This window comes from Ips typographus, linkage group LG8 (assembly GCF_016097725.1).
Source record: "Ips typographus isolate SLU linkage group LG8, UJ_Ityp_2.0, whole genome shotgun sequence".
In the NCBI taxonomy this organism is placed as follows: Eukaryota; Metazoa; Arthropoda; class Insecta; order Coleoptera; family Curculionidae; genus Ips; species Ips typographus.
In genome coordinates, this window is record NC_138429.1 from 2,309,846 (window position 1) to 2,337,665 (window position 27,820).

A 27,820-nucleotide genomic window follows, 5' to 3' on the forward strand; every position below is an offset into this window, starting at 1 on the left:
TTACATTTAGCTTACAGTGTTTCCCAAATTGCTTCACTCTCTTATAGTGGTGATATGGACAAGACTTTGGGTTTGCAATATTATCATCATCGTCAGTCATATTTCACCTCTTTGTAGTTGTTCACCTAAAATTAAATAAAATTACCAACTTTGTCCAGATGTGCCAATGAGGCTGAGCCTCAACGTTGCCAAAATATTTAATGACGGTAGAATAATCATTCATTTTACATTATCATACAGGGTGTCTTTTAATAGTTGTCAAAAATTTTGTTCATTGAATCATGCTGTAAATAATATAAAACCGTACTTGAAAAAAACAGATTTTTCATTTTTTTTTTAATAATAATTGTTAGATCACGTGGTTTTAAAGGATAATTTAGCTAAACAGTCACGTGACCATTTGTTAAAATCGTAAATCTCAAAAACACTCTTAATATCGAATACTAAAAGAAAACGTTTCTAAACCCTGACTTTTGCAACCTTAGAGCACAGTTTGAAAGTTTTAACGTTAGTGACAGTTGTCACGTGATTGTAGAACACTATTTAGCTAGACGGTCACGTGACAATTGTCAAAATAACTGTCATAAATCTCAAAAAATCGTCTTGTTTGGAAAATTGTGTTAAAATGGAATTCTTGCAAATTCTAGTCAAATTTTTAGAGGATAATTTGGAGTAAGAAAATTACTGTTTTAACCGCATTTTTAGAATCCTCATTAAATTTCCTATTAGTAGTAGATATACTAGACTTTTGCTGTCTTCATGAATTGACCAATTAGAAAAAAAAGTAGATTTTGCTTGCAAAACCATCTAAATAGTAGAGAAAACAAACTCAGACAATCAGACATCCATAATCTGGCACGTAAGCAAAACCGACCGTTATCTGTCGACCCCGTTTTAATTAAACCAGCTTGGAAGGCCTAGCAAAGACTCCAGCTACCTAATCAAAACACCGGTCGGTCCATCAAGCCAGGCACGCAACAGTTTCCTGAAAATCCACCAGGACGCACGTTTCGGTCCTGAAATTTCAGTTATTCGCTCGGCGTCCCGGTGCGAGGACCACGACGTCCCGTTTATACAGGGTCGTCGCGAAAATGCGCGGACCGAATTACTAGAACAAAAGATTTTTTTTAGTGGCAGAAATTTTGGAAAAATTGTGCGTAACAGGTGTTCGTAATGATAATATAACGATCCGCGGTTGCTTATGCGAAACGATTAGGGTCCTCTATTTTCTAAACGGTGCCACTCCACTGGAATCGATTGGTGTTCTTGTGAAGTTTGACAAGATAATTACCTTAATCTGTCCTCTCTAATCAGTTAGCTTAAGCTTGTTCAAGCTAATGATCAAGTTAGTCTTAGAAAAGTATCCACTCAGGTTTAAAAAAAAAATCATAAAAGTCTCTAAAATCCGCTTAACTAGAATTAGTACAGCATACCGAAAAAGAGTTTACATTACCGGAAAGTTTAATTACATCGTTTACAATTCAGGCCAGTGTTCAAAGTGAGAAATGTACACAAACGGGATTCAGCTTTACAATTTTTGTTTAGGTGAGTTTTTCGCTTTTAATGATTTCAGAAAAAAATAATTGGGAACTTTTCTGTAACTTCCTATACAGTTTACTAAGATGGAAATCAGATAACTAGCTCCTAATAGCTTTAAAGTTACAGGGGATTAACAACTGCCATTTTTAAACTACTTGCGTGGAAAAAGTGCTTTACTTTTGAACTTTCTAATGATTTTCTTGAATAAATTGACTTTTTTTATGAAATTAGTGTATTTGGGCAAAGCCATAACAGTTACCAAAGAAAATGGCACTTCTACTCTAAACCGGATTTAATCCGGACTCAAAATATGTGTTTAGAGATCATTTGAGGAGGGTTTAGGTGACTGATAATTATAAATCGGGAAGCTTAGTCTGATATGTCGGAATTTGTAGTTTATTTACAAAAAAAAAGGTTTTTTGGTAATTTACAGGAAATGCGTAAATAAATTCAAATCGACGGTTTTGCCGCGCATATGACGTGGACGACTCTCAGCAATTTTATTGGCTACTGTCTGATAATTGACAGCATCTTCCTATCAGCTGATTTATAACCTCAAAGTCACGTCACGAGTGAAGTTGCAATGTTGCCAAATTAACACGTTTTATAGCACAAAACGACAACTTTTTTATTTAGGCTTGTATTATTGTTAGAAACTTAAAAACTGTAAACACTGAGATGTTTATAGAAATTAAGAGGTTCTAATTTGTCAAGATTAATTTGAATCGATTAAAGTATACTAGTGGTTCCTCGCACCTAATTGGTTGAAAACCGTCTACGTCACCTCTAGCGAGCGTTTTAAATGTTACAACGAAATTTGAATCTTTTTACTTAATTCTTGTTAGGTTAGACTTAGTAAAATATGTTTGCTAACTTGAAATATCATAGCAACTGTATTGTCAATTGTTTTGTCCTAAAGTTTGCAGTATCTATTCAGGATATTTCAAAGATACACAATGTAAAATTGTTTGCAAAAAACTTAATTTTTTATATCCCAAAAAGGGTATTTCTGGAAAACTAAAGGACGTTTGTCTCTTCACAAGTTTGAAATACATCTTCTGAAATTCTCTATATTGTCTCACCTTTGTCAGGTGAAAAATAACGACAAATAAAAAATGTTGGTTTATAAGCATTGTGCATGATAAACCGCCCAAATAAAGCCTCCATGCAGCTTTTGAAGTTTCGAAACGTGCCAGCCTGGATATTTCACGTTCGTGAGTAATGCGAACAAACATCCAGACATCTGGATTACCCTATCCACGTGCATTGGACTGCAAGCTGAATAATGTCGGCAACTATATGGTTATGGGAGTGTAAAGGACAACATATTTTAAAATTAGAAACAATGTCAGAGGCTCAAGTTTTTTCGCAATCTACGTCGGTAATCCGGCTCTACCAGGAGTGAGCTAAATAGAGGCTTTCAAAGACCGGTTCTCTATTGAAAGTCAACAGACAAAGGCCGGAATAATAATCTCCCGGTTCATTTACTACTTGTATACCCTTACTCCACTAGTTACCTACAATGTGGCCTTTGTAAAGGTGTACTTTCAGAAACGTGCAGAAAGCATTGAATTTTAGACCTTGGAAAAGTTTCAATCTCTGTACGGCAATTTGCAATTTGAAGGGTCCATTACGGTCCTTTTAACGGGCAAATTGACCCTGTTTGAAACTTTTGCCATTACACCGGAAAAGCGAATAATAATATTTGCTTCGTCAAGTTTGGTATTATGGGTTTTACTAAACGAAACTCCATAAACAAAATTACAATTATCAGGTAATCTGACTTAAAGTCTGTTCTTATCTAAGTCGAGGGTTGATAAAAAAGTCACGTGACCAATATACAGGTTTCCGAACGAATTGCGTGACTATTCCTATTACCGTCGGAGCTGTTCCTTATTTTCGCATTTCGTAGGGCGAAAAATTCCTGACTGGCACTTTTAGGACTTGTTATTAGGTGGCCGTGGTGAAAACACGCCGATCTTTTACTCATAATTTACTTAGGAAAATTGGAAAGATTAGATCACATTTCTATTATCAACCAAAAAGATAAATTGGGACTAAAGTTAAAATTATTCGTCATAGTAAGTGTTCCGGTAATAAATTGCGGAAATTACACGCAGATCCAGCCTGAACCCTTTGTTCCACAAAATATGGATTTCATTATCTTATCTCACAAAGTTGAGTAAACAAATTCGCTCCCCCTGTACACCTGATTGAATTTCTGATTAACCCAAAAAATATATATTCAAGGCTGGAATAATTCTGCACTTTCCCGTTGTTGGGAATCGTCGAAGTCCAGTGCGGGTTGGCATAATAAAATAGCCTGAAAATAACTCTCTAAAGTTGGGATATACTCCATTAACTGGTGCTTTTTGACGGATCATTTACTATTTATGGAAATTTTGTTATTGGGGTAAAGCGCGAATTTTGCCAGGATTGTTCTTTACTGGAAATCGTTTTGCTTTTTTCCTTATTCTATTGCAATTTCGAGTTTTAAACTTTCCACCCTCTGGAAAATGGAGAAACTTTTCCGGGTAAGTTTTAAGTTTGATGCATCGGAAGGTTTTTATTTTTGAGGTCGATAGAACGAACTTACACTTTTGTATTGAATTTAATTGATTAAATACAAATATTTGTTTTTCTTAATCAATAATTCAAGTGCAAATTTAACCTAACCTAATTGTTTCGCAATTCTTAGAGCACTTGGTTTTTATTAAAATTTGTCTTCCTGTTTAAAAGCATTACAACAGTTAATTATTTCCGAACAATGAAACTTAATTTGGCTTTATTTGGTGGTCCACCCTGTACAAATTTTGTTCCAGTTTCTTACCTCGTTTCTGAGCTACAGGGTGATTTACTTAGTTGACTGTACGACTGAAAAATTAATTAGGACACTTTGTATAATTTTCGCTAAAAAAATGGAATGTTTCGAAATTAACATAGAAACTCTTTTGGTCCACCCTGTACAAATTTAGTTCCAGTTTCTTACCTCGTTTCTGAGCTACAGGGTGATTTATATTTAGTTGACTGTGTCTGACTGAAAAATTAATTGGGACACTCTGTATAATTTTTGGAAAAATATTGAATGTTTGAAATTAACAGAAAAACTGTTTTGGTCCACACTGTACAAATTTTGTTCCAGTTTCTTACCTCGTTTCTCAGTTACAGGGTGATTTGTTTAGTTGACTGTGTCCGACTGAAAAAATTTAATTGGGACACTCTGTATAATTTTTGGAAAAGAATGGAATGTTCCAAATCAACAGAGAAACTGTTTTAGTTCACCCTGTACAAATTTTGTTCCAGTTTATGACCTCGTTTCTCAGTTACAGGGTGATTTCGAAAATTCTGAACCACCCCTCGTATCTTCTGGTTTGTGACACAAAATAGATTTATTTGACAGTTGTACAGGGTGAGCAAATCTCTGAAGACTAAAAGTATGTTATTAGGGCGGTTTAGCATTAAAAATGAATTATTAGGGAGGTTCAGCACCAATTCAACAGGAAAACCAGAAATAACGTAATAACAATGAGTTTCAACTGTAATTGGCCATTAACTGATAATATACAGGGTGTCTCAGGTTTTTTTTTGCAAAAAAAATAGGAAAAGTACATTATTAGGGAGGTTCAGCATTAAAAATGAATTATTAGGGAGGTTCAGCACCAATTCAACAGGAAAACCTGAAATAACGCAACAAAAATGAGTTTCAACTGTAATTGGCCAATTACTGATAATATACAGTGTGTCCCATGTTTTTTTTTGAAAAAAAAATAGTAAAAGTACGTTATTAGGTAGGTTTAGCACTAAAAATTAATTATTAGGGAGGTTCAGCACCAGTTCAACAAGAAACCCTGAAATAACGCAACAAAAATGAGTTTCAACTATAATTGGCCAATTACTGATAATATACAGGGTGTCCCATGTTTTTTACAGCCAATTTGAAACGGTTCCAAGCTAAACTAATTTGACAGACATTAAATATGTATAGTAAATAATACAGGGTGAGTTGAAAACATGAAATTTTTCAATATTAAAAAACTCACCCTGTATATTCAGTATTTTGTATTTTTAGTGACGTTTTACTCCTTTTTGAGTTTCAGTACAATTTTTTTGAGAAATAATAGACTTTTTACTAATTATTTTTAAAAAACTTTAAATTTGCTCATTTTTGGTTGGAGCAGTACTACTTACACAATACAATTGTTTTTTAAATTATTTTTAGCTTGTAAGTAAGACCAAATTAACAAAAAATCGTCGGTTTTTATTTTTGAGGTCGATAGAAAGAGACTTACACTTTTGTATTGAATTTAATTGATTAAATACAAATATTTGTTTTTCTTAATCAATAATTCAAGTGCAAATTTAACCTAACCTAATTGTTTCGCAATTCTTAGAGCACTTGGTTTTTATTAAAATTTGTCTTCCTGTTTAAAAGCTTATTACAAAAGTTAATTATTTCCGAACAATGAAACTTAATTTGGCTTTATTACACCCAAGTGACTTTCCTGCAAATGCATTTCCTGGCTATTCGCAGGAAAATTTGGTTAGTATATATTTTGTGCAAACACTGGGTAAATTAATTAAAATTTTCACAGGCAAAGTGTAGAAATAGTATATTTCCAGCCCAAAAAAAGTCATTACGTGAATATTTTCTTCTATTCGATCCATTAGTCGTAATTTGCCCTAAACTTCCTACACGTACCAACCCATTAAAGTGCATTGATACGCTTAAAAGCGCAAATTCACTTTGGCTTGACAGTGACTACCTTCATCAAATAAACATATCCAGACCAAGCTTGGTGTCGGTGTAGCTAATTCCGGACTTGCAAATATGCAGGCCTAATTGGCATTAGCATTGTCTGAGGTAAGCTGACTGTGTCTCCCTTTGGTAAGACAGGCGTGAACAATGCAATTAAATTGTCGTCTAGCTTACTTAATTTATTCCTTATTTGGTAGAGATGCTATAAAATTGCTATAAAAAAACGAGAAACAATTAGTGCATAACTGAGATTTTAATTGCAGGTTAGTTGAGCCGATCACCGCCAGAAAATAGTGGACCAAATCGAATTCTAAATTAGTTAAGTGATTACAAATCTACACGTGTAAGTCGCGATGACGTGTTCAAATTGAGAATAGTGCCGCAAGTGTTCAGTTAAGTGCGCGTGCAACAGACTATTTGTACCGTTTCGATTTTGAAAAATTTTAATAAAACGACGGCGAAACGTAAGCAAAACACTTGGTGTATCTTTCTGTGTTGAATGCGCAACCGTAAAGTAACTTCTAAACCGAAAGGTGTTTTGGTGGTAGTCTTGTACACTAGGATGCGACGTTTCTCTATTAACCTGCTGCTGCGGTGTTGCATCTCCTTCTACTAATCGATGTTGTTTTTGCGACAAAATCCACGTTACTCTTGAGGATCAAGTATGAAATGTGGATTTTTCGCTAGGGCGTTCTTCCTACTTTCGAACGATAATCTGGAGGAATGGATGAAAATGGGTGTGTTTCTTTAGTTTTATTTTTTTTCTTCGTAACTCGCTTAATGTTCAGTAGTAAATTTGTTCTTGCTGTTGCATGTTGTTGCATTTTGTTTCATTTTACAGATGTTTTAAGGTAAGTAAATTAGTGCATGCGTTTACTGTTACAAAGCTGCAGGGTAGTTAAGGAAGGGGGAGTGGCTTGTTTGTAATGTTCAGCCTCTCACCAAATTATTGCAAGAGTTGCAACAATTTATGACATTCTCCTTCACTAAATTGGTCTCCCTTAAAACTGATAAACAATGTGTACCCTAAATTTTGGTAAAAACGAGGCCTCTTAAGCGGTTTAGTGGGAACAAGCACGAACGCTCCGACACATGCAATGGCCCAATTACCGATCGAAACTTTAGATAAACTGACGAAATATGTCTTTGCTTAACCTTTTTTACTGGTACGCAAGTGTACACCATATATTAAAGTCGGTCAGGTGTCCATTAAGGGTCACGCCCTGCTAACCACAATTTATGTGAAGTCACCCTTTTATAGTCTAGATCGGACTAGAAATTTCACTCTGAGGTTATGTTACTAGAAATAAATTTTGGTTTTAATGTGACGTTCCTAAATAAACTGCTCGACAAAAATAACCTTTTTGAAAGTTTTTACGAATCCGAGTATACAGAGTGGTTTAAAAATGAAAAATTCGGTCAAACGCCATTTCTAGCAAAAACAATTTCAAAATAACATTAATCGAGCCGTGTGATCAATATCTCTTTATTTTTTACTTTCTTTAATTAAACTTTAATTTTCGTTTTTAATTTAACAAAATTTTAAAATTTTTCGTGGGAGAAGAAAAGGATTCTATATCCAATATCTTTATTTTCCATTAAAATCAGTGAACTGATTTTGATTTCAAAGTTTTATTTGGGTCACCCTGTATAAAGTAAAATTGGATAAGTAAAATGTGGCAGAAAAATGTACCAATTTTACCAGTAAATTCTAATTTGACCAGTAAATTTATGGGTATAACTAAAATTTTCTTGAAAGATATCATTTTTCTGTCATGGCTGTCATAATAATTTGAAAAGTAATAAATCTGAATCACTACACTTTTCATGCACCCCCTGTATAGTAGACACTGACGGACTGTATAACTTTCAATTGTTCGAAACTTTTACCGTTTTTGAGTTATTTAGCAAAAACTGGTTTAATGCAACAAATTTTCAAATCATTTGAAGTTGTGATTTGAAAATTGAACACCCTGTAACTCGGTTGTTTATGGAAGTTCAAAGTTCAAGAAGTTGAACCACTCAAATTAACCGTCTTAAACGTTTTAAAGCAAAAAATTCTACAAGGTGACAAAAATAGTGAACCACCATACTTTTCATGCACATCCTGTATACTGGAAGCAAAAACTGTCCTGCAAACTTACGGTGTTGGGTTAAGGAGTTGATTAGGAACATTTTTGGTCACTTGCAATTTTTTTGTAACTTTCACCGTTTTTTTAGTTATTTAGGAAAAGCTGCTTTGGTGCAACAAATATGTTAATCAGTTGAAATTGTGATCTGAAATTTGAACATCCTGTAACTCAGTTATTTTTGGGAGTTCAAGGAGGTTACACCACTCAAATTAACCTTCTTGATCTCCTCCTTCCAGTAGTATTGAGCAAAAAATTCTATCTTAAAAATTGCATTTAGGGTGACCAAAAAGAGTCAATCACCATACTTTTCATACACACCCTGTATACTGCAAGCAAAAACGGTCCTGCAAACTTACGGTGCTGAGTTAAGTAGTTAATTTGTAACATTTTTGGTCTCTTGAATTTTTTTTGTAACTTTCACCGCTTTCGAGTAGTTTAGGAAACACTGGTTTGGTACAATAAATTTACAAATCAGTAATACTGTGATCTGAAATTTGAACACGGTTTAAAGGACAGTCAGGGACAAAATTGCCTGCAAAGCCCACTTGGAGTGACCGAATCATGTTTTTAAGCACATTTTTGGAATCTTCATTAAATTCCCTATCTAATGGCATAAAAAACATTACAAAATTAGGTAAAGTCAGGGAGAAAAATATAAACTGCCAGAAACACAGTTTGGAAGAACAGTCAGGGACAAAATCATTTGTAAAGCCCACTTGGAGTGACCAAATCATGTTTTTAAGCACGTTTTTGGAATCCTCATTAAATTTACTATCTAATGGTATAAAATACATTACAAAATTAAGTAAAGTCAAGGAACAAAGCGGTGTCAAACTTTGAACTGCCAAAAACACAGTTTGAAAGTACAGTCAGGGAGAAAATAGCCTGTAAAACCCACTTGGAGTGTGAAAATAACTGTTTTAAGCACATTTTTGGAATCCTCATTAAATTTCCTATCCAATAACATGAAAAAATCACTTCAAAATTGGGTACAGTCAGGGATAAAAGTGGTGTCAAAGTATAAACTGCTACAAACACAGTTTGAAATAATAGTCAGGGACAACTTACGGTGTTGGGTTAAGGAGTTGAACATTTTTGGTTTCTTGCAATTTTTTTGTAATTTTCACCATTTGCGAGTTATTTAAGAAAAACCGTTTGGTGCAACAAATTTACAAATCAGTGAAATTGTAATTTGAAAATTGAATACTATTAAAGACAGTCAGGGACAAAATCGCTTGTAAAACATACTTGGACTGACCGAATCAGGTTTTTAAAGACATTTTTGAAATCGTCATTAAATTTCGCATCTAATGACATAAAAAAACACTACAAAATCATGTAAAGTCTTGGAGAAAAGTGGTGTCAAAGTGTCTGAAAGACGGCTTGAAAGAACAGTTAGATATCAGTTGAAAATAGTCCCAATTATCAATAAGTGGAATTTTTAAAACCGTTAAACATCTACTTCTAAACATATTTAAAGTAGGTACTTCACGGTTTCATTTACTAAAAAGTTTAAGTAAGTACACACTTACATTTTTTGAAAATACTTTCTTCCTTCTCAACCCTGCTCCCAACTCCCAACTGTTCATTTCAATGGAAAGGTAAGTGGAAGATAATTTTATGTATAATTTTGGATTCTAAAACATCGGATATGTCTACTTAAACGAGTTTTAGTCTCGCTGGTTTTCTGTAGGGTAAATTTCTCAAACCAATTCCAACTAAACTTGGAAAGCAATCAGAATCATTTAAAGCACGTCTTTCAAGCCGGTGGGTCAAAAGCGGTTTGTCCTGACATTTAATTTACATTGTGCTCTATCAACCCGTTGGGGGAAGAGCAACAAAGCAATATAATAACTTGCGGTTAAAGGCTCGTCCACGTTGAAAATTTAACCTGACCGCTGGTTAAATGCCCAGAATGCAATTAGGGTACGGGATTGGATCGCCAAACTGCGGCAGGACATTACCGTTAAGTGCCCGCATTCCAGACAAATTTTACTTTTGTTTTAGGCTTAAACAATTTGTGTTTACACCAAGATTATATAACGACTATTAATTAAGCATAAATAAGTAAAAAAAATCCATTAATCTGTCGGAACGAAACTTATTTTCTAGTAAAATAAATACAACATCAAATGCGACTTGAAAGGTAAGCAAAGTAAGCAGTCTCGTTAAAATCTGTTTGAGACGCCTCCAGTCATTATAAACTAAAAATAAATAGAAAATTAAATATCCGCTTGAAAACTTTTATGAAGTTTTCCACTTTTATCTCAAAGAGTGTCTAAAGTGCAAGTGACAAGTGGATGGTATAATTACTGACAAAACTGGAAAAAACAAAAATGATGTCAACCCTTAAACGTGTCTGTTCCAATCTCTTAATGCATCTTTTATATACCAAAAGCGCACTTAAGACTTCATTTTTATTGTAGACGTATACAGAATTGCTGGAATGAGACAACCATAATGCATATTGTAAATTACATTTTCATGCAGTCTAGAATAAAGTAGTTTCAGCTTTTTGAAGTGAAAACCTCGGGGTAAACAACAATAATTACTAGCTGACCAGACTTAAATACACGGCACATGCAACTCGTTGGACGTAAATAAGGTCTGTCATTTAATTTAAAAGCCCTTGTCATACTCCGCATGTAAATTGCCCTATTCAGTGAGGTTCAACAGGCTAAAATGTTTCAGTTGATTCTGCAATTATAAATATTTCTAAACTCTCGTCCCTTATAGCTCTGTGTTCTCTCATAATAAAGTTGAAGCCCTAAATCAGTCTGTGGTAAAATCATTCAATGAAAACGATTCTAAAATCGAGTAAATGTTTCCTAGTATAATGGGACTTAAATAGAAAGTTCCGCTTTCGGATTAGATTCGATACCTATCTATTGTATACATATTTCTCTGAGACGTAGCTGGGAAATCGAGTTCCAAGAGGAAAATGTAATTTTGAAGGGCTGAATCGGCATTGTTTCTCTTTCAGTGTTACTTAAGCTTCCTTTTGTTGTCACACATCCCTTTCTTCGGTTATTAACGCACATCTGACGACAATCTTTAGAATTGCAAATAACGTCTGACCAAGCAGAAATGCTAGTGATCCCTGAGATTACTAAAATTTTAGGAAAACTAGTTAAAATCAAATTTTCCGGACTTGGGAACAACACAAAATATCAAAATTCGGTAAGGCATTTCCAACAAATTGTTAAGACCAAAATTAGTTTTGCCCGAAATCCATTAGGTGGCGCAAATGTGTTACTCGCAATTTATAAATTCAATTTTTCATTGATTGTAAAGAGAAAATTTTCATTTTGTAAGTGCTTTTAACACTAATAATTAAATGAGCTACTGATGCTTGAACTTCTAAATAGGGTGCGCTGCTGCTTACCAGATAAAACAATTAAACCCTTTTAAACCTTCAGGCTTAAAGAACTTCATATTTCAGGCTGTTTCTAAAACGTATAATCGGCTTAATTCAGAGTGAATAAAGTCCTGAGAAAAACTATTATAGGAGCCTTGTAAGAATAACAATTACTTATTCAAAAATCTGGCTTTTATATTTGGTAATTACTAGTCGAATACGTCTATATGGGCAGCTTTATCCTCGCCCTAATAAGCTGTATTTCATTTCGTTTATATTCTGCTATCAAGGAAAATAAGGGCCTAAATAAGGGAAATCTGCTTCCTGCAGGAATGATATTAAAACCGTTTTCCTTCTTTAACCATCATTTCCAGAGTTCCAGAGAAGGACTTAAAGAAGGACACTTAAATTACCGTTTGAGCTTTAATAAGATTTTTTTTTTAAGTCTTAACTGTTAGTTCATCCAGTCCGACTCTGTCTTGTTTCGATTTTAGCGAGTTTGTTGATGAGTTTAAGAAAGTATGAACCCCCAAGGTAAATTTCCTCAAATTGGTGTGCTCCAGTTGCCTGTTGCGTTCCCAATTTTATTTACTTTGTGGGTTTTGATGGGATTCTGATACTCGGAAATTACTCGACGATCGTAAGTTTCCTAACGAGGTTATTAGCCCAATATTAGAAGTGTTTTGGTAAACGAATTTCACAAAGTGCTAAAATGTGTTCAGGAAACTGGATGAATTTAAAATATTGACTTTGGTCGTAGGTGGACGATAAATTGATTTCTTTTTATTTGCCTTATACAGTGTGTCCATGATAAGGAGGCCTACTATGGGGATTTTGAAAAGGGTTAGGTTAGGTTAGGTTAAAACGTTCCAAAACCTTCCAGATTTTTGAAAAAACTTGTATGCCAGATCGTTCTAGAGTTCTTCTTGCAACGTTTCTCGCAAAATGTTCTAAAGTTGATAATGAGAAGACATTTGTAGCTTTTCTGCGTCGCCAATCATAAAGAAAATACGAGGGGGGCTCCAAACTGTCACACCTTCAAATACATACTGTAGCTCAGAAACAGAAGCAACTGTGAAATCGTCCCCTTCACAAAAATCGAGCACTGCTTTCTTTGGTTTTTGAGATATTTTGTAAAAAGTGAATTTTTTGATTTTATATTTTATTTTTTTGTGTGTTATGTGTTGTTATATTATGTTAATATTGGACTTCTATCAGCAAGCAACATTATCAGTTTTTCATTCCAACCTTTTGTCTTTGCAGAACCATCATCAACCTCATAATTTTTTATTTTTGTAAAATTCAAAATTGCCAATGCCAATAAACTGTTCAGGTTATTTAACTGCTAAGGCCACTTAAAGGAGATTTAATAGTTGCTGTGGAGAAGTTTTATTAGTTTTGATGTTTTCTAAATGTAATTTTATTGCCATCATTATGTAACTTTTCTCCCATTTAACCAAATATGTACCTCTAACGTTGGGACACACTGTATACCGAGTCTAAAACTTTTAAATTAAGTAAATAAAAGGTGCAAAGGGTATCGTTTTTAGTTTTGTTGGTTTTTCCTTATTTCACTTACTTTTGGAGATACTTGGAAATGATCACTTTAGGAGAAGTCTAGTTTGTAGAAAAACATCAGAGCTGGAACAAGTAACAGTCTGAACACAACTTTAGCTTGAGGGGCACATTAGAAAAAAAATGACTAATTGAGTACATTTTGCAAAATCTTTCTTTCAAAAGACGTGATAAAGAATTCTCCTTCAACAGAACGCAACTATTGAATAATGGAACAAAAGTAACATTCCACCTGAACTAGACTACTTTAAAAGTTTCCAATGAAGACGAGAAACGGTGATATAAATTAAAGTTGGGAGTTTGAAACTCAAACTCCAGAACACGGACTTGGGGTCACTCTAACTCATATACCAACCGCAATTTGTCTGTCGCTCTTATTGGCATAGGCAACTAATAGAACAAACAAATGAGACTTTCTGGGTTTGCAAATGTCGAGCTTAGCGATGGGTAATAAATTTCAAACTACGAATTGAATCGCATGCTAGTTTAGATGAAAAAACAACTACACTCAAAGTGTGACTTGAAGGAAATTTAATTCTATAGTTCCAACCCTAGAATCTCACACGTAAACACATTATTAAAATGAACTTTCTTCCCCATAAAGCTTAAAATGCGCATAATTATCCAAGCTTGTCATGCACTCTGTTTCGTGTTCGATTGCGTATTTGAACTTTAACAACTCTTGACTATATGCAATTACCTCTAATGCATTCCTCTACGTCATAATGCTAGAACGATTTAAAAGAACAGCTACAGAAACCAGATTTTTTGTGCTCAAATCGATAATTTCAGTTATAATCTACCAAAATATGATGTGTCCATTCTAAGTCATCAATTTATATTGCCACATTATTATTTACATTGCTTGGGCAGTGACGAATAAAATGTTTATTTAATTAAATTGGATTTTTGGTAAGCTTCAAAGCAAAATCAATTAATTTGAAACCAAAAATATACTGAAATTTATCTGTTATGTTTTTGGAATAGTGTAATCATAATAGCAGTTTTTATTGAATTATTGGAATACTCTTAACCTTCATCTATTTAAAAGACTGGACAGTTATCAACCTTCAGTTAGACTTAAATAAGAAATAGAGGTTTCAGCAGTTTCCAACATTTACAAAACTAGAAACAATAAAGGTGAAAGCAAAAAACTGATTTACCTCCAACTTGCACCCCTTTAACAGCTTAGGCTTGAAGAATAAATGACCTTTTTAGATTCCATCATTCCATGATAACGGTCGTTATTTCTCATTGTCCCACCATAATCGCTTTGAGAGGGTCTAGGCAAATAGTCGTTTCACGCTGATTGCTTTAAAAACCTAAAAATAAACACAAACAGTTCTATTCATCTTTGAAGCACAAGCTAACAATAATAAAGCGGTAACATGTAATCTTTTTCCTGTATTCGTATTATCAAAAAGCAATTTGTTCCTGGGGAAAATATTTTCAAAGGAGTAAATGAAAAATATAGGAACGACAGGAGTCGGTGAGTCGTAAAAATGCGTGTAGTTCCGCCTTTCTCAAACTGTTTTGTGGCCGTTATTACCGTAGATTGTTTCCCTTTGCCGTTCGTTTAATGACTGGGACGGACTGAGAGAGATGGTTGAGCTATTTTACCGCAGGTTACCTAGTTTCAAGATAGTTAGAGATTCAGTTAATGAAGCTGTAATATTGTATGTAGTGTTTTGGGAGCTAATTTCACACGAAATTATCTTAGAAGTGTCTAGTTATTGTATGTTGTGTTGTAGTATCGATTATACTTAGTTATTACTCAAGCAGTACTTACTTTACTACTACCAAATAACTTTTTTCTTTCTACTGCCATAAAACTAATAACTCAGCCAATGGAACTATTTCTACTACCGCTTTAATTACTAAAATACTGATGGTTTAATAATATGCTTATTACCTAGTTTTGAACAGATAATAACACCCATTACCCATAAGTAATGAGCCATTATTCACTAGTTCAGTCCACCAATACATAGCATGTTATATTTTGACAGGTGACATTTGGCTGTCAGGCAGTTTTTATCCCACAGAGATCCCACTCACTTGAAAAGTAACAAAATCCAAGTGACTTTGGTTGAATGCATCTTATACCTTTATCAGTGCATTTTTGGCATTTGTAACACTTGGTTGTCTGTTTTTGACTTAATTTTAGTCCATTTTTAGGTATGACAACCGTCAAAATCCTCTCCTTAAAGCTGCAAAACAGTAAAGTACAGTTAAAATCAGTATAAACATTACCAAAAAAGGTATTTTAAAGCATTATCACAGTAACACTAAAAATCTAGATTTATAGGTCAATGGAACTGTTTGAAGTCAGGTTTTTGACAGATTGGATATAGATATTATGATAATTTCTCCGCGAGAGGGCGTTTTGCTTGCATGGCACACTAGATATGTATTGCTAAGCTGGTTATATTTGGCCTGCTTTCACATTAAACAACAGAAACTCTACATTTTGTTGTTTTTATAGTTGTTAATATCAGACTTTGAATAAAAAGGCGTCTACTATAGTAAAATGGACTATAATGGTAAACCTGCTTTTTCCAATATAAATATAATAATACTATAGATAACACCAGAAAATGCTTTTTCTGATGCTATTTTATGGATATAGGTAATAAATTATTTATTAACATAAAAGTAATATATAATACTCACTTGATAAATATTTCCAAGAGTTTAAAAACTAGGTCATTTCCAACAACTTTAAAGGCAACTTACACCTGCTAGAAATTGCTCTTGGTTCACAATCTGGCACTAGGCAGTCCGGCCTTCCCCATATCCCATATCATTCACCAAACTCAGGAACAACACAAATATACAACTTTTACTTTACTTTTAATACCTTTTTGTTATAAGTTCGGACAGCGCAAAATGACTCCAACGATATTGAAATTAATTTAAATTAATATTCAAAATAAATGTAATAGTGACAACAATGACAACTAGTAATTAGTCGTTTTCTTTCGGATCTGAACGCGATATGATCACGTGGCCTCCGTATAATTTTGTAATCATGAGGTCATGTGATTTTTAGAAAAAATCAATGTGGCTCCATCCGGCGGCTGATTCTATCATTTCTATCCAATAACTTTTGATCAAAAATGTCAAATATTGTGGCTTGGAATTTTAATTAATCAAAATAACACATCTCAACTGTCTCAACACCACATCTATCTCGTTTTTCCAGTCTTTGTCGGTACAAAATCGTTCAATGAAGCGGCCTAAAGTCAATTTTCGATATTAAACACGCCAACCGGGAAGATTAATAGATCTAGACGGTTGGAATCGCACTGGTAAGAGCGTAATAAATTTGATTCCCGTCCAGAAAAAACGTACCACCCTGAATGTAAAACTCACGTGAATGAGCATGCATTAACACGTATCAGACACGTGTTTCGAATACTTAATGAAGCGACCCGGTTTGATGTATGGAAGTGATAGCTTTTGCGTGCGAATCGGATTTGCGGTGGCAATTAATCCCTTTTCAGTTCCCTGGAAGGGTTTCCCACTATTTTCTGGCACAATTTAAATAACTGCCTTGCCGTCAAGCTGGAATCGCCACTTTATCGCCATTAATCATTCACCAAGCCATTTGACCTGCAAACTCCTCAAAGAAAACAGTTTTTCCTAGCTTTTCATCACCGAGAGAGAATCAGAAATGCAAAATGAATGGTTTATAGTTGAAACCCAAACTCGCACTATAAATATTCATGAAATCTTGGACTAAAAGTAAACCAAGTTTGGTAGAGAAAGTCTAATTGAGTTTACCTGTTTTCGGGTTCATATTACGTACGATTCGAGATGAATGGACTGTCTGCGCTAATCCGGGTATAATCAAAGTTTTTTTAGGTCTGGTTTGTAGATTGGATTAATTTTGGTGTCTGAATGATGTATGAGGTTCTAAATCTGGGTTGAGAAGCCTGAAATTTGATCCTAGTAATTTGTTACGGCAGTAAAAGTAAATAACAACCCACTCATCCTTTTTTTGTATTTTGTTTATTGAAATAACCACCCCCTTTGAGGTAAAAGGAGACTTTGTGAATTCCATTATTTCCGCATACTTTTAAAGCCCAGAAGGAAGAAATACGAGTAAATATTGAAATGCCTTCTGATCCAATTTTCCCGGAAGGGCCTGAATTCCTATTAAAATTGACAATAATATTTATTTAACCAACGAATGTATTAATCAAAACGTATTAATAGAATTGAGATCATTAATCGGTAATTAATATCTTTGAAAAAAACTAATTGTCAGTTCGACCATGCCAGTCAGTCAACTTTGACAATGACAGTGACAGTTAGTTCTGTCGGTAATGGTGGTTGTCAACTTAAATAATGTGTGTCTATTTCTCTCTGTTTAATACAAATAAAGAAGGATAGAAAGATACTGTGAGCGTTTTTGGTTGCCTATGATCAAACTGTGTATTAACAATTGAAAAATCATGCATTAATGAGACTTATTTATTATCGTCCATTAAAAAGGGCTGTTAAAGACGGAACTAATTACCCTCGTAAGCAATTCCAATTAACTAACCTAGCTTGCATGACTATTTTCAGCCCCCTCCCCCTTTTCTCCTTCACTGGTGCTTCCTGCTTCCCTAAAGAAAATTTAATTCCCATGATGACACTTGACCTCTCCACGTCAACAAATCACGTACAATAAACTTATATAAGGCTGATATTCCAGTTGATGCGGTGTTGCCGGATCAAAGTTTTATACACTCAAAGTTTTCATTAAATTATAACCTTGTCGTACATCGCAAATGTATAGACTACTGGTGGCTGTTGTGCAACTGTCAGATCTGAAAACAGTGATAATAAGCAATGTTTCGAAACTTTAGGGTGAATGTGGCAACGCGGTGTTTATCCAGGACCAAACAGGTGGCCGCACATTGCTATAAATACAGCCAGGGGGTCGACAGTGGCCCTGGGAATAAGATCGATGATCAAACTCAACGAGTTTGGAATGTGTCGGTACAATCCAGACATTCTTAAGTTGTCTGGATAGTATTTTCAATAAAAGGGGCAACATTCCGGAAAATTTTGATTTATCAAACACGTCCGGAAAACGAGATACAAGTAAATCGTTGAACGTTCGTCGGATCTAGCTGTAGATTCTCATAGACGTGAAATGTTTAAGCTCGGATATACTTGTCAAGCTGGAAAAGCGCGAGGGAAAAATTCGTCTTTGGTTTCGGGAAAAGGGGTTTTATCGCACAACTTTTAGCTAAACTGGGAAATTTCGTTTGCTTAGTTATTCCACAGAGTCCCTTGATTTAAGAGTAAATGTTATACCCTAATCATCAGTGTTACTCCTAGCTTAGACTGTGTCTTAATGTGGAGTATACTATTTAAACATGCACAGTCTAAACTTGAACTCTATTTTTTCGTCCATCAAGCAAATGATGACTAGATTTCTCTAAAAAAATTACATTCAAATCAACGTTGCCAAAGACAAAACTCGTAATTTAGTCATTTTGGCAACATCGATTTTTAATTCGTGTGGTTGAAAAAATATGGGCCACTTTAACCATCCGAACTAGCTAAGACGTTTAATGACAGGCTTATAGTCACCTGACAGCTGTCAAAATTCACAAAATTACCAACCCATAATTTTAGTTTTACTTCGTGGATGAGTTCTACGGAGAGAGTTGACAGTTGTGACGTTAGTGACGGAAGTATCAAAGTGTTTCTTAACGTCAGAACTGACAAATTTGGCTCCATAGAGATGGAAACACAACTCAGTGGACTGGTGAGTGGGTTTTGACAGTTATGACAGCTGTCACGTGACGTAAGAAAAGTATACAAGTATTTCTTAACGTCAGAACTGTCAAATTTGGCTCTATGGAGCTGTAAAACTGCTTACAGTGTGTGTGCTTCAAAAAACACATCGATTTGGCATTTCATACTTTCAAGTCACTGGTGAGTGGGTTTTGACAGTTAGGATAGCTGTCAGTGCTGTCACGTGACGTAAAAAAAGTGTAAAAGAGTTCCTTAACGTCAGAACAAATAAGGAAGTTACAAACAAAAACTGCGCACAAACACAAAAGTGGGGATAACTCCAAAACGAGTAGAGATACGAAAAAAGTGCGAGAGAGCATAATTGTAGCATATTAAAAGTTCAGTCTGGTCTACTAATTTCCAGAACAATTGCGTGCTTTTAAACGCTGGTTTTACAGGGTAAAAACAGAAAATTTGAAAAACCCTCATCGCTGTAACATTTATTTAATTCAAATGAATATAACTGAAAAACGGTTAGAGAAACGAAAAAAGTGCAAAAGAGCAAAATTGTAGTCTATTAAAAGTACAGTCAGGTTAGGTAAAAACTACTTACATTGTGGTTTCTCGAAGAAACACATCAATTTGGCATTTCATGTCACTGGTGAGTGGGTTTTGATAGTTATGATAGCAGTCACGTGACGTAAGAAAAGGATAAAAGTGTTCTTTGACGTCGGAACTGTCAAATTTGACTTCGTGGAGCTGTAAAACTGCTTACAGTGTGGTTCCTCCAAAAAATACATTTACTTGGCATTTTATACTTCCAAGTCACGTGAGTGGGTTTTGACAGTTATAATAGCTGTCACGTGACGTAAGAAAAGTTTAAAAGTGTTCCTTAACATCAGAACTGTCAAATTTGGCTCCATGGAGCTGTAAAAACTACTTACAGTGTGGTTTCTCGAAGAAACACATCCATTTGGCATTTTATACTTTCAAGTCACTGGTGAGTGGGTTTTGACAGTTATGATAGCAGTCACGTGACGTAAGAAAAGGATAAAAGTGCTCTTTAACGTCAGAACTGTCAAATTTGGCCCCATGGAGCTGTAAAAACTGCTTAGAGTGTGGTTCCTTCAAAAAACACATCTATTTGGCCTTTTATACTTTCAGGGCACTGGTAAGTGGGTTTTGACAGTTATGATAGCAGTCATGTGACGTAAGAAAAGGATAAAAAAGCTCTTTAACGTCAGAACTGTCAAATTTGGCTCCATGGAGCTGTAAAAACTACTTACAGTGTAGTCCCTCAAAGAAACACATCTATTTGGCCTTTTATACTTTCAGGTCACTGGTGAGTGAGTTTTGACAGTTATGACAGCTGCCACGTGCCGCAAACAACGTATTAAAGTGTTGTTTAACTTCTCAACTGTTAAGTTCAACTCCATGGAGCATTAAACACAATTTCCAGCAAAATTCCTCAAATAAGCAACTATTTGTAATTTTATAGTTTCAGGTCACTGGTAAACGAATTTCGACAGTTATGACAGTTGTCACGAGTCGTAAGAAAAGTATCAAAGTGTTGCTTGACGTCAGAACTTTGGCTCCATATAGATTCCTCCAAGCAACCCATCTTCTTGGCATTTCCTAATTTCTAAATAGCCCAAACTTTATTGTTTGAATTTTTGCTTTTGATGTGCGTTTATTAGCATAAGTAAACTTTCAACAAATTGTGGGAAAAGTTGAAGATTATAACACGGTACAAGCAAATTTGCCTTGTAAGGGGTTTATTTACCCCGCAAAACAACCCTAACGCAGTTGGCTTAAGCACCAAAATGAAAGTGGAAACGACACACGTAGAGCAAATAACATATTGGGGAGGCTATAAATGTTTATAGGGTTTCTGGTAGAACAAAACGACCCGATAAAATGCCAGTAAAATTGATCGCATCCTGTCGGTTTATTAACTGTTTCCTAAGTTAAATTTGAATATAGTTTGGAGCAACTATCTGTAAAGTCTTAAAAACAGGAAAAATCAATTGTCCATTTCTCGTCTCATACATTTAAAAAGCGAAAAAAGAAACTCGTGGTACATTCTAGGAGCACGTTCTCGTTCATTGAAGAGTAAAACCGCTTTTTAGACTGTGATTTCGTCTCTGTCGCGTAACGGAAGTAGTTTCAGGGTTGCTAAAGTATTCAACCTGTTATCTTCTCAGTGAGTGGCTAATTAAGGTAGCTGAATCAACTAGAAAATTTCACTGTGCTGAGTGCATTTTAAGTAGCGTTCTAATTAAAACAGTTGGGCAAAGCAATTAAAATTCAGTCCAACCTGGAAAATGTATTCGTTTATACATGTCAGTTCAAAATCGCTACCCACACGTAGTTTACTGAATTTCAATTCAATGCACCAAAGACAACAAAGTCTTTGAAATATTCAGGACAAACGGGAAAGACTTTTACAGAAAAATGTTGTCTCTGAAATATGGTCCGACATAGGGATTCTTACAAAGTAGCCATCATGTCGTAAAGAAGGGAAATGGGAGATTTTATGTGCCCAAATAGGCGATGGAGAAGTAGTGGTTTATGGGGTTATTATTACAAGCTTTGTTTCAAAGTATTTTCTAGTCAATGTGACATATTGTAATTATTTTCAAACATAACACTATCTCAGTGAATAGTTTACTTAAGGGGTGGGCAATTTTTGGTTTAAAAAGACAAACGACCGATTCGGAAAGCTACTATTTTCAGATCGGTAACTCAACTTGGCTAAGGATTCGAAACCACCCCGAACTTAAATCCGAGCAAGACATAAAACCTGGTTTAGCATACGGCACATAAATCTTCCCCCAGAGAACAGTTGGGCGAGAAATAATTAATAGATAAACCTCGACGACTATAGTAAGAGCACCGGGTATGATTTAGATCGCTCCTCTGTTAAAGAGAGAACGCCCCTGTATATTCAGTTTGACAAAGAGCAGTTTAAGGAAAAAGCAACGATTTTTTTATAAAAGTTCAAGTAACCCTCAGGCAGTGCAATCACTCCTGAAAACAAGCACAAAACTAACGACTTTGATGCTTGAAAGAGCAACTTTATTAACCTAAAAAGATTAAGCTAAAGCTTTTTATACAGTGCTAACTAAATTAGCTGAAAGCTTTATTAACAACAAATGGATTAGGTCGGAGTTGCAGAATATAAAGTTTGGAGATTACTGAACCACTGGGTAATTGGCTCAACACAGGCTCTCAAAATGTTATTAACAACTGTTGTATTACAAAAACAGTAAATTCATTAAAAACAAAAACAAATCGTAATTGAAACGAAATACGTGCACCAAATCCCGTATCCAATTTCACTTATTCGAAACTTTTTCGTTATCCTCAAACGAGTTTCTAGACGAATCTAAAGCAGTTCGAGCATCAAAACCAACCGCAATTTCATATTTGTTAGCCAACAGTTTTCAGATAATAGTTATTGTTGCCAGGAAATAATACGTTGTCCAAAAGTAGTTTGAAGCACTTAATCTCCAATTTATACTTAGATTTCTATACTAATTAATGCATATACTAATAGTCAACCTAATTTAGAATACAGCCGCACTAAATTCGAAAAGGAAGAAAGGCCTTTGAATTTTTCATAAGTCTCTCTTTCATAAGGAAATTTAAGGGTCTCTGGTAGCTCTGAATTACTTTTAGAGGCAGTTTTGGAACAGTTTAAAGAGGGCTTTGGGGTCTCTGGATATTCTCAATGACACTTAGGGGTTGTGGTAGCTCTGAGTAACTCTTAGAAGCATCTGGCAGCTTTAAAACACTCTTGGGAAGGTTTTTGGGAGCCAATTGGCAATTCTAAATGACTTTTAGAGGTTTTTGGTGGTTTTGAAACAGTCTTAGAGGGTTGAAAGACTTCTGGAAATTTTAAATAACATTTTTTCTCTTAGAAGCAGTTTTAAAATGGTCTAGAGAGGGTTTTGAGACATCCGGTAGCTCTGAATGACTTTTAAAGGCAAATGGCAGTTTTAAAACACTCTTGAGAGGGTTTAGAGCCAATTGACAAATGTAAATGACTTTTAGAGGCCGCTGGTGGTTTTGAAACAGTCTTAGAGGATTGAAAGACCTCTGGAAATTTTAAATAACATTTAGGGTCTCTGGTAGTTCTAAATTACTCTTAGAGGAAGTTTGAAAACCTGTCTAGAGAGGGTTTTGAGGCCTTTAGAAATTCTAAATGCCTCTTAGGGGCCTCTGGTAGCTCTGAATGACTCTTAGAGGCATCTAACAGTTTTAAAACACTCTTGGGAAAGTTCAGAGGCAATTGGCTACTCTAAATGAGTTTTAAAAGTCGCTGGTGATCTTGAAAAGGGTCTCTGGAAATTTTAAATGACACTTAGGAGCTTCTGGCAGCTCAAATTTACTCTTAGAGGCAGTTTTAAAATAGCCTAAAGAAAATTTTGAGACCTCAGGAAATTCTTAACTATTCTGAAGGGCTTCTGGTAGTTCTGAAAGACTCTTAGAGGCATCTGGCAGTTTTAAAGCACTATTGAGAGGGTTCAGAGACAGTTCTAAATGACTTCTAGAGGTCGCAGGTGGTTTTGAAAGTCTTGAGAAAGTTCAAAGGCCTCTGGAAGTTTTAAATAACATTTAAGGGTCTCTGGTGGTTTTAATTTTCTCTTAGAAGCAGTTTTAAAATGGTCTAGAGAGGTTTTTGTGACATCCGGTAGCTCTGAATGACTTTTAGAGGCAAATGGCAGTTTTAAAACACTCTTGAAAGGGTTTAGAGCCAATTGACAAATTTAAATGACCTTAGACGCCGCTGGTGTTTCTGAATTACTCTTAGAGGAAGTTTGAAAACAGTCTAGAGAGGGTTTTGAGGCCTTTAGAAATTCTAAATGCCTCTTAGGGGCCTCTAGTAGCTCTGAATGACTCTTAGAGGCATCTAACAGTTTTAAAACACTCTTGGGAAAGGTCAGAGGCAATTGGCTACATGAGTTTTAAAAGTCGCTGGTGATCTTGAAAAGGGTCTCTGGAAATTTTAAATGACACTTAGGAGCTTCTGGCTGCTCTAATTTACTCTTAGAGGCAGTTTTAAAATAGCCTAAAGAACATTTTGAGACCTCTGGAAATTCAAACTGCTCTGAAGGAGCTCTGGTAGTTCTGAATGACTCTTAGAGGTATCTGGCAGTTTTAAAACACTCTTGAGAGGGTTCAGAGGCTTAAATGACTTTTAGAGGTCGCTGGTGGTTTTGAAACAGTCTTGAGAAAGTTTAAAGGCCTCTGGAAGTTTTAAATAACATTTAAGGGTCTCTAGAAGTTTTAAATTTCTCTTAGAAGCAGTTTTAAAATGGTCTAGAGAAGTTTTCGAGACCTCTGGTAGCTCTGAATGACTTTTAGAGGCACCTGGCAGTTTTGAAACACTCTTCAAAGGGATTAGAGCCAATGACAAATTTAAATGACCTTTAGAGGCCACTGGTGGTTTTTAATTACTCTTAGAGGTAGTTTGAAACAGTCTAGAGAAGGTTTTGAGGCCTCTGAGGATTCTTAGGGGCCTCTGGTAGTTCTAAATGACTCTTATAGACATCTGGCAGTTTTAAAACACTCTTGACAGGGTTCGGAGTTATAAATGACTTTTAGAGGTCGCTGGTGAATTTGAAACAGTTTAGAGAGGTTTTTGAGGCCTCTGAATGACCCTTAGAGGCATCTGACTGTTTTAAAACAGTCTTGATAGAGTTTTTAACAGTTTTGAGAGGGTTTAGAGGACTCTGGTAACTCTAAATGACAAACACATCAGGCAGTGTCAAAACTGTTTTGAAAACGTTGATACAAAAGCAAAAATTGCATTTAGTGACCGTCCACGATGTAAACTAAGTCAAGTTTTTATTTGTGAAACGTTTGGTTTCCCTCAAATACCATTAATTAGTGGTGAGCTATTTAAATTGTGTCAAAATGAAGAGTGTAAACTATTTCAGTAATTTTGCTGTTTAGATAAAAATTTGACCATAATATAGAGTTACAGTTGACTGCGTTTACATTCATACAAAAAAAGTCTGTTTGAGAAAAATTTGCAATAATGTTGATTAATTTTGCGTTGATTTTTTAAATCTAAAATCTAAATTAAATTGATTTGAGTTTCGTTATAGTGACTAATTTCGATGTCCCTTTAAATGCATATTTCCTGTCATTATTTATTGATTTACGTAAAATTAGTAGGAAATTATACACTCTAAAATTGAAATTAAATATTTCACGCATTACATACGAGTAAATAGCTGGCTGCTAACCACATTGTTAATATAGTGAAGCCTAGAACACTCGTTAATTAATTACAGCAACGAAATTAAATACGGGTATTTGTTTCAACGAGTTTTTTCTGTTCGGAAATATCGGACGGTTACAAATATTTACATCAAAAATTAAATATTGAAAATGTAAAAATTCCTGATGGGCAAACAGATCGTAAAAAGAGGATTTGATCTGTCGTCGCCATTTTAAGTCGAGTTATTTAATTCAGTGCTTTGACCTTATAACATGTAGTAATTTTATTTTAGTATTTCAACATAAATTCATAGACAAAATTGAATATCTGACCTTTCAAATGTTTACCGTTGAAATGTATTCTAAAGCAAACTGGAACGATATGTAAACTTTACTCAGTTTCAATAGACAGGAAGGCAAACTGTCTAGTATTGAATATCTGGGAACTTTATGTTGGTAGTTAGGTCACAGCTGACGGACGCTTGGCAGTTTCATAAAGTTGGACGTCCAGGATCTTAACTTTACAATTCGATATCGTCTCGCGTATACCTGAACTTTCAACAGTATGTATGGTAAATTTCCGGTCTTAACTTTGTCTATTACAAAAGTTGAGAGTATCAAGTAACAGTTTTCCAGGAGAATAATTTAAAAAATTTCCTGCTTTCGAGATGGTGTTTTATACAAGGTGTCCAAAAAGTCCTTTCTCAAAGTTTTCATATTTTTATAGTAGAGGTTTGCAAGTATACAGAGTCAGTCACAAAGTATATCAACTTTCTTAATTCAAACCTAACACCCTATAATATTACTTCAGATTTTTAAGAGTACTCATTAAGACCAATTCAACGATTTACACAATTATTATGTACTTTTCCAACATTTTTTCTGAGTCAAAAACACTATTTTATGTAGTACGAAAATGTATAACAATTTAACATCATAATGACTTTATACAAACGAGATATTTGCAATATTCCAGACTTTTTGGACACTCTGTATTAGATTTTTTTGGCATTTGTGTGTGTTGCAAAAACGTTTAACTAAAATTTAACCCATCTTTTTCTGACATATTATATTGAGTCAATCAAAACACATTGTCTGTCACTGTTGCTCTCATGTAGATCAGGGTAAATCGAAAACGTTAATAGATTATTGGCCATTGACAATACAATACTGTACTAGTAAAAAACGGAGACAAAAGATTGAAATTTTGATTATTCAGGTTGCAAAATTGCAAATCAATCAAAAATCATCATTTCAAGGAATGTTGAAGAAGTTTATGCAGGTGAGTTAGGAAATAAAAGAACAACAACACAGTCATGTGATCAACAGTCGAATGACGTCATATTCGAAATTTGTTGCCATCTCTGTCATTTTTTAAAGAGAAAAGAAGTAAATAATTTTTTTTTCTTGAGAAAAATTAGTTTTTAATCACGCTTGTACGTAAAACCATCATGTTTAATAAAACATAGGGGAAAGTAAATTTCATTAAAATTAGTCGTCGTCATAACGATTTAAATGGAAATTTCATGTAGTGGCTGATAAATCTGTGGTTCTGGATTTCCATATCCTGAAAGCATCTCCAGGCCACGTTCACTTTTCATGTTGAAGAGAGCAGCTACTCCGTTTTGTCACGTTTCGCCTCAGTCCCATTTAAATCGAATTATTTCGGGTAAACATCGAAATGATCTACGCGTAAGGGTGCCAAAGTTTTTTTTTCTCAACAAAATGCGACGAAAAAATTCCGAACCGAAAAAGGAAACTCCGGATAATGACTTTACTTTTGAAGTGAGGGAAACTTTCAATTTCGTTAGCTGTTTTTCTTTTTTAAAGTGATTCGCGGCTTTAATATGTTTATAAATGCTTTTCAAACCAACCTGTCGATTTTCTGCCTCTTTTAAATGTTAACAAAACACCAGAAAACCATTCTAGTCTAAGGAATTTCCTATCATTGAGTTTTATACTCATGTTCAGCTTTACTGTAAGGGAAATTACTGGAACGACAGAAAAATTCAAAATGGCAGCCTGAGACGCCATTTTGTCTGTCATTTTTTGAAACTACGTGAAATTTCCTTTAAAATGAGGTGCAAGTCAATATTTTGACAGAAAATTCAAAATGGCGACCTGGAACGCCATTTTGTATGTCATTTCTTTAAACTACGTGAAATTTTCTTTAAAATGAGGTGCAAATCAATATTTTGACAGGAAATTCAAAATGGCGGCCTGGAAAGTCATTTTGTCTGTCATTTCTTGATACTACGTGAAATTTTCTTTAAAATGAGGTGCAAGTCAATATTTTGACAGAAAATTTAAAATGGCGGCCTGGAACGCCATTTTGTATGTCATTTCTTTAAACTACGTAAAATTTCCTTTAAAATGAGGTGCAAGTCAATATTTTGACAGGAAATTCAAAATGGCGGCCTGGAAAGTCATTTTGTCTGTCATTTATTGAAACTACGTGAAATTTTCTTTAAAATGTGGTGCAAGTCAATA

At 34.7% G+C, this 27,820-nt stretch overlaps 1 protein-coding gene and 1 long non-coding RNA gene across 4 annotated transcripts in view; both read left to right on the top strand.

Moving 5' to 3' along the window:
* Positions 1 to 1,073: 1,073 nt before the first annotated feature.
* The window catches only part of cac (calcium voltage-gated channel subunit cacophony), a 67,593-nt gene continuing 40,846 nt past the window's right edge, over positions 1,074 to 27,820 (top strand). Inside the window, exons 1-2 of one of the 3 annotated variants that reach the window (XM_081984451.1) lie at positions 1,074 to 1,545; positions 6,559 to 7,032. In XM_081984451.1, coding sequence (XP_081840577.1) covers positions 7,019 to 7,032 — 14 coding nt within the window. In that variant the 5' untranslated portion in view covers positions 1,074 to 1,545; positions 6,559 to 7,018. Of the gene's footprint in view, positions 1,546 to 3,822; positions 4,074 to 6,558; positions 7,033 to 27,820 lie in introns of those variants that run through there. The other 2 variants (XM_081984450.1, XM_081984457.1) reach the window with 2 other exon arrangements.
* On the top strand, positions 16,837 to 17,361 carry LOC145732330 (uncharacterized). Its single transcript, XR_014178999.1, has 2 exons — positions 16,837 to 17,167; positions 17,228 to 17,361. It is a non-coding gene; the product is annotated as an uncharacterized LOC145732330 (long non-coding RNA).